General features: G+C 31.6%; 1 protein-coding gene across 1 annotated transcript; it reads left to right on the top strand.

Moving 5' to 3' along the window:
* Positions 1-1,342: 1,342 nt before the first annotated feature.
* Positions 1,343-6,853, top strand: LOC148626085 (monocarboxylate transporter 12-like). Its single transcript, XM_088569712.1, has 6 exons — positions 1,343-1,435; positions 2,164-2,377; positions 2,569-2,715; positions 3,202-3,366; positions 4,655-4,705; positions 5,609-6,853. Exons 2-6 carry the CDS (start codon positions 2,167-2,169, stop codon positions 5,860-5,862), a joined length of 828 nt encoding a protein of 275 aa, XP_088425838.1. The 5' UTR covers positions 1,343-1,435; positions 2,164-2,166; the 3' UTR covers positions 5,863-6,853.
* Positions 6,854-8,115: the final 1,262 nt, after the last annotated feature.

The following is an 8,115-nucleotide window of genomic DNA, read 5'->3' as shown; positions in this document are numbered from 1 at the left end:
ATTGTAATACGATTAATGTGATGAATTCTACCAGTTGGTCAAGTAAGGTCATGGTATCTTAAACACGAAGATAGGGACCCTGTTGAACATAGTCAATAAAGGAGAGATACTACAGACGCTTTGGAGTTAGCCTCGTATCTTGATCAACTCTTAGAAAGGGAAATGTAATTGAAATGTAAACACGAAGACTTCTCGTTTCGTAATGTCAACTTCCCTTTTATCTGTAGCTACATCCTTTTAACTCCTGTTGTAAGCATTTTCTTTTTTTATTTCACAATTAACTCGTGCATAGGCTTGCCGAAACCACACAGTTTTTTTTTTTGCTCCGTGTAAGACTTCTTATAATAAGGGTAATGGAACAGGATTAGGTTTCTACAAGATTAAAGTGATGACGACTACAAAGGTTTTACTGTCGCCACAATTATTGGTAATTTCTTTTTTTTTTCTGTGTGTGTCTATTTCCTTCTTTGGTCGTTGTCTCTTGATTATGTTTCTTTTTATTTATCTTCTAAATAAATCCAGATTACCTTCCTTGATATCATTTCTATATGGGATTAGGAAATGTTTCGCAGCCTCAACTTAATGAAGTCTATCGACTTATTTGTCCAAATATAAATTTGATTAAGATGAATTGAAGAAGCCATGTCATACTCAATATGGGAAGAAAACGCGTATGAAAAACAATTAGGTTTTATCCATGTGGGAATCATTCAAATATTTAAATAAGGACAAAAGAAAACATTACTAATATACCATACTTCAGCCTTTAGAGCGAAATACCTATTGACATAAGATAGGCATTCATCAAAAAATGATCTGAAATGACTCAATTAAGTTTCATTCCTGACGCATAAGCAAGCGAAACATTTTCTGTAAAATCATACATAAAACAAACCAATTTTAAAGTCGAAAAGTTGTTCAATTACGACATGTCTCACAGTATCAATATCCACATTAACAGAAAGAAAAAGAAGTTTAGAAATATGGTCATTGTTTCATTGGTGCACCTGGTCCATGCTCCCAGTTTTTAGTGGAGTCCGAGTTGTTCATTTGCTTTTGTTACATTGTATGTATGATTTTGGTTGCTTTGTGTTCTCTATTGTGTATGTCTGTTTTTAATGTCTGTTCTTTGTCCCTGGATTACATCCTTTTGATTACCGCCATAACTTTGCTTTCCTTGATTACTCTTCCACTTCTTTTATAGCAGAGTTGAACCATTTAAAAAAACCGTTTTATTCCGTGTTTAATAGATCACAACAAGGTAGCTGGATGGGTTGAAAAACTTAAAAATGTTAATCGTTATCATTTTTAACCCAATATATAAACTCTTATCTGGTAAAACATTGACACGTTATCCTGTCCTCGTTTAGAGCAACTTGATATCAATGAGTGCGCTGCACTACATTTAAATTTGACATTTCTTGTTTTGAATAAGGTAAGAATATGTTCTAGATTTATTTAGGGAATATTTTAAATTTTTGAACAAGTTATACGAAATAACATGGTTTGCAGCCGGTTACATTTATAAAGATTGAAGACGGCCACCAGGTTGTTTCGTATGAAAAGCTGTTTTTGAAGTGTAGAGTGAACTACACCATGTTATTAGGTATGCGAAGTTATTGTTTTTTTTGTTTTTTTTTTGCAAAAGTGTAGACTGGCCCACATCATTTTATTAAAAGGTGACCATAACAATTTATTTCCTTTGACCAGTTCACAAATTAAAAACATTTTACCAATTATTTTTTTATTTTTTTATAGTTCACGTTTAAATGATATGCAATGCATATAAATATATACTAGTTTGTGTGTGTGTGTGTGTGTGTGTGTGGTTTGAGAGAGAGAGAGAGAGAGAGAGAGAGAGAGAGAGAGAGAGAGAGAGATCCGTTTATCAATTATATTCCTAAAACCAACAGTGGTGGAAAAACTGTATCCAAAAATAGAATTTTATAATATCTTATCGGATTACAAGCTTTCAGTTTAGTTTAACTTTAAGAGTAACAAAATCCAACCGTTCTATGAACATGTTCAGATATTGCAAGTTTCGTATATTCAATAACAGAACTGTAGAGCCATAATTGAATGCCTTTAAATCATGTATTTAAAGGTCTGGTATGGAGGAATGAGTAAAATTGTAGGATCCCAATCTAACTTTATACTTTACAGAAGATGACTGATAACAAGAAAGGAGGCCATGATATCATTGACAGTGGGTGGGCATGGGTCATACTGTTTGCTGCAACTGCTACTATGATAGTCTGTTCCGTTATGATATACTGTACCGGTGTAATGCATGTGGCGTTGCTACGGAGGTTCAAGGGAGATAATGCATACACGTCAATGATTGGTTCAATAAATAGCGGTTTAATGTCCCTTGTTGGTACGTTTTCTTTAATTTTCAATTAGGTCTTTAGTCTTTAATTAAAAAAGCTAAAGGATAATCACAACTGTGCATTAATATTGTCTGCTTTCAATGATTAACAAGAACTCATATCATTGCAATGGTATTATAATCATAAAAAATCCCTACATACCATGTATGATCTACAGTATCATTTACCTGTTTTGAAGGTCCACTTGCTGGAGCATGTACAAATGCTTTTAGCTGCAGGGTTGCTATAATTGTTGGTGGCATGATAATTTTCCTTGGTTATGGTTTAAGTGCCTTCGTCACAAGTGATCTAGATTATATATTGCTGACATATGGAATCGTGGCTGGTAAATGTTACAGTACTACAAACATATACATTTTTAAAGAAAATAAAGCAAACATTGGCAAAACTTAAATTACAAACAAACAAAGCATAAAGAAACAAATAAAAAAAAAAAAAAAATAAATAAATACACAGCACACAAGATAGAAAAATGCGCATTTCGTTCACAAGATCATAAATGCAGACAAAACATTTAAAAATGAATTTTAACGGTTAAAAAAATGAAATAGAAATACAAGACAATCATACATCGATGCAATAATAAAACAAGAAAATCAATGTGTTCTGTTTTTCATGCAGATTAAAATTTGGATTAACAATTATAAATAGCCTAAAAGTTATTGTAACGTTTCTGTTGCATTTCATTCATATCTAGGAAGCAGAAAAAAAAAATATTCTACATGTAACTACACATGAATGTTAGTCTACTAATTCTGCTTAAGCATATTTTCAAACTATGATTGAACACATATATATACAATTCTATTAGGTACAGGTCTTGGATTCCTTGCTACTCCAGCCATATCCTCGGTCGGTTATTATTTCAAGAGGCGATACGGAATAGCAGTAGGGATTATGATGAGTGGCGCTGGAGTAGGAACCTTTATAACAGGTCCGTTTGTCCAGTTTCTACTGAACAATTTCGGACTGGAAGGTACTTTCCTCATATTAGCAGGGGTTGGAAGCCAAACAATTGTATTCGGTGCATTAATGCGTCCTTTATACACAAGAGACAAATCGTCAATACACCAAAAGAACAAAAAAGAAAAGGAAAGTTCAAAACCTTGTTTTGATATGAAAAATATTTTACATTTTGATATTTTACTCGATAAAAAATTTATGTGCTGCAGTTTACAGTTTTTACTTTGGAATATGGCTTTTTCTATTATCATGTTACATTTGGTTAACTACTCCATTATGCAAGGAACAGAAAGAGACTCTGCAGCTCTACTTATAACCTATGCAGGAATAACGTCAACATTCGGAAGGATTATAACAGGATTGGCGATAAATCAAAACGGTGTAGACCCTATACTCTTAAATTTCGGATTTTGTGGTATTTTGACTTTCTTAACGTTTCCTTTTCCTTTTTATTCAAGAACATTTGGAGGTCAAGTTATATTTTCATTGCTATTTGGTCTTTACGGCGGTGGGTTATCAACGTTAATGAATCCACTTTGTATGGAACTCCTCGGCATGGAAAAAGTAGCGAGTGGTATCGGAACGCTGTTTTTCTTAGGAGGAATTGGATATATGGCAGGACCACCAATAGCAGGTTACAAATTTAAAAATTTGAACAAAAACAAATTGATGACAGAATGATAGGAAAAACAAAAATTACAAAGCTGCCAATAAATTACACAAAGTGTTTTTTTCAGGAAAATTCATAGGAAGTTAACACTATATGATTGAGCTCGTGTGAGTCAGAGACTGGATGCATCAAAGTGATAGACAAAGTCGACAAGATAACCTTTTATGTTAATTTTGACACAGGTGTAAGCAGACACATTACAGTGTCAGCTAAAAAAATGAATTACACTGATTTTAAACATTTATACAAAGGTGTCATACGCTTACCTTGATATGATGTCAAAAAACACGTACAAAGTATTATTTTAAGCAATCTCATTATTCATTTAGAATAATCATGCTAGCTCGATTTAGGGTCATGACAAGGATTTTTAAAGACGAGTAAAATAGTTCACTTAATAAATTAGAGCTGGTTATCCATTGATTGAATGACTATTGAAATTCTTAAGGTAGTTAACCAAAAAAAAAAAAAAAAAAAAAAAAAAAAAATTTAAACTTTCTTTAAGGCATAGATTGAAATACGTTTTGGAATTAAAGAAGTTTTACTCTCCTTATAAATTTATCACATCAGGATTTATAATAGAGGACAAAAGTACATAGAAAATTAAAGGATTTTTAATGTTCTGTTTCAGGTATTATTGTAGACAGCAAAGGCACGTATGAATATAGTTTTTACTTATGTGGTGAGTATATTCCACTGTATAAGTATGATGTGATTATATTTTTAGCTACTTTTTAAATATTAGTTGTTTTATTTTCATCAGTATGTAGTGGGATAAGTTCTACACCTACCCATGTGTACATGTAGGCTTCATTTATATATTTTCTCAATTTTCTTTTTCTTTCTTTTTCTTCTGTACAGATTTATTTTTTGAGGTTATCAATTTCCGGTAATATTTTATAGATTTTTTTTGTGCGTCTCTTGAAAAAAAATAATTGTAACATTAAAAAAGTAAACGACAACAAATGACAGACGTTCAAATTTCTTACTTTTAAGACAAGTATAATATTTTCAGTTATGCAAGATTTCCTTGTCTAATCGACAGGTTAGATAAAATACGCGACGTTTGTGACATAATTAAAAACGTGTAGTGATGTTTTGTAAATTCAAGAGACATTTTTGCAAGCAAAGGTCCTGGGAAAAAAACCCCAAAAAGACAAATAAATATCCGACATGTTCGGTAGAAAACTTCTATGTCTGTGATCCTCAATGGTGTTAGATGCTTGCCTTTTTTATTTAACATAAAAGATAGATACTTTTACATATATGTTAAGCATAATCAGCTCTAGCTGAGTTCAGTATAAGTATATGCACGTACCTTATCAAAAAGTATTCAGTATATTATACAATTTTCAGAAAAAAAAATACTGGTATTGGGTAAACATTCAGAATAACATATTGATTTTAGACAATTTCCTCTTTTTAAATTAAATACAATATGAATTGTTTTAACCATCAACGATTGCAACATTTCCGTTGATGATAAATAAATGATATAAAGTTTAAACAAATAAAATAATTTACATTTTAGTATTATGTAGTGCACTTAAATTATTGATTTATTACATGTTTTTGTTTCATACAGGCTGCCTATTTCTGCTTGCTTCATTTACCACTTTAGTAGCAGCCTCTTTTAAAACTTCAGAAACATCTTTAGAAGAACTAGCATTGTCTTTAAATGATTTGCAGGACCCAAAAATAAAAATAATTAACGATAGATTGCTAGGAGATGTCAACGTCTCTATCGAAATATTACCACAGAGAGAATCAATGTGTGAGGAACGGTTATTCGAGGAAATCAATGAGACAACGCCATTTTCAACTAGTTTGACTTCATAACCAGTATCTGTTTACACATACTACATGTTGAAACTTTAATCAGCTTTAAAAACAAAGAAACAATAATGAATGACTTACGATACAAGATTTTCATAAATAAGTGTTAAAACTGACGAACAGCAGGTAATAGCAAAAATGAAAATGAGCAAAACACCGAAATAAGTAAGTTGGTGAGCATGCTCAATATACACTTCCGCGAGTTAGGGATTGGGTAGAACAAAAGAATTTTGCTCGCGGAAGTGTATATTGATCATGACGCATGCTCATCGACTACCCTATAGTTAGCACAAAAGGGTCCATATTCATGGACAGTTTCTGACATATAACGTACAAATATAAAAACTGAAAGAGCAAACTGTATATGTCTTAGATTATTATTTAGAACAAAAGACTTCGTCCATTCATGTAAGGATAATTTAAACGGAAAGGTCATCAGTCTTATTGGTCAACATCTGATGAAGTAAAAAATATTAGTTCTTTGTTATGACCAAATGTATTGTTACTGTTGCAATAACTAACAAAACAACAACACAACACAAGTGAAATACAGATTAATCTTTTTTTTTTCTTTATCATATTTTAATAACGGTGGCAATATGTTGGGTATAAAATGGAAAAGTGCTTTTATCACGTAGTCTTAATTTAAGTAACAGTCCCCATAAAAAATTCAGATACTACCAATGGTAAAGTGATCCATGGTGCAGAAAATCCCACCAAATAAACGATGCTTTTTCAGTCTATATATGCTATACATTCACATATCTATAATTATTTCTGCATTCAAATCTGTACTTTTTAGAAAATCATACATTTATCTCCCACCAAAATCAACCAAATGAAACCAAAGTATAGTGCCAATTTCATGTTCAGTCTACATAATTTTTACCTTAAAAGTGCAACGACCTAATAAAAAACTAATGCTGGTTATGTGTGTGTGATCAGTAACTGTTTTTGAACAAGAAATAAAAATAAATTCGGTTGGTTTATGACATGCATGTATCACCTTCTGTCTGATTTTTATATAGACTGATACTCAATACAACAAATCTGGATTGGAGAGAAAATATGGCTTTACTATTCCCACATATTTATTATAAAAAGCTCTAAATAAGTAGTTTATAAACGTTTCAGAAATTTATTAAACATATCCATTACACTCCTCAGATTATTTTCCGTATGACACCTCACATTAAAAAGGATGTGTTTACCATACTATAAATGAAACAGTTGTACTCTTACTCTTGTCCAGTAGTGTATTAAAGTCAGCATTGTTTGACTTCAATTGTATGATCGATTTTTTACCGAAGTGTGTAGTATTTTAAAGTTAAAAACCCCCAAAACACCATAATTGCATTCCTTATACTGCTTGAGCACACGATAGAATGTCTTTGAAATAAAGTAAGTTTCCCATTTCGATTCGTCTGGGTATGAGTACTTTTGCAGACCGTTTATATATGGACGAATTTCAAATTTATTTAGTTCTTATGTTCCTGGTGAGAGTATTGTCCATGAAACACATATACAGTATATTTAAATTTACGATATTTATAAAAAGTTTATATATATGGTAGTTTAAAACACATGGAACTCTATAGGACTCAAAGCAGTATCCCCGAACGCATGCTTATTCATATTTCTTGTTTCCTTTTCTACGAACTAGGATATTTATGTAGTTATTTGAAAACACATTATCTTGCAAGCGTTCAATGCTGATGCAACCTGTGGTTTACTGCTTCGACCGCTCTTCTTGAAAAATGACGCTTGCACAGAAAAAAATGGTTTATCCTAAAATGAAGTAGGAATCCAGACCTAACTTATACAAAAAGAAACCAATAAAAAATATAGCACGCATGATACTCACTCTACATGCTACAGATAGCTTCCAGAAAAAATCCAAAAACAACTGTTAAGCATACCTTTGTTTACTGGAACAAAACTATCATCTTATTATGCTATCTATTGTTTTGGGGAGAATTTCTTGCATAAAATATTATATTTCATATCAATTTATAATAATAAATACATATTTTAAATGTGTACGCAGGTAAATTCAATGTTTTACGACAGCAATACGTCAATTATTATTTTCCCTCTAAAGAATCAAAGGATTACAGAACGTTCAAGAATAAATATCCATAATAACGACTTCTTATAAAATCAAAGTGCTGAGGCACTGAGTCAAGGAGGACCTCATGTAACCAAATTTCAAGCTAAATAAACCGATCAAAAACCTAGTCATTGTAAAGAGAACCA

The sequence above is a fragment of the Perna viridis genome, chromosome 2 (genome assembly GCF_037379345.1).
Source record: "Perna viridis isolate PV_CMFRI_1.1 ecotype Kerala chromosome 2, ASM3737934v1, whole genome shotgun sequence".
Classification (NCBI taxonomy): domain Eukaryota; kingdom Metazoa; phylum Mollusca; class Bivalvia; order Mytilida; family Mytilidae; genus Perna; species Perna viridis.
Note: the sequence above shows the minus strand (reverse complement) of the source record. Positions and strands in the feature narration are given on the sequence as shown.

Coding starts and splice junctions, on each gene's coding strand:
- LOC148626085 (XM_088569712.1), top strand. CDS start 2,167: ATGACTGATAACAAGAAAGGAGGCCATGATATCATTGACAGTGGGTGG. Junction 2,378..2,568: donor CGGTTTAATGTCCCTTGTTG/GTACGTTTTCTT, acceptor CCTGTTTTGAAG/GTCCACTTGCTGGAGCATGT. Junction 4,706..5,608: donor ATATAGTTTTTACTTATGTG/GTGAGTATATTC, acceptor TGTTTCATACAG/GCTGCCTATTTCTGCTTGCT.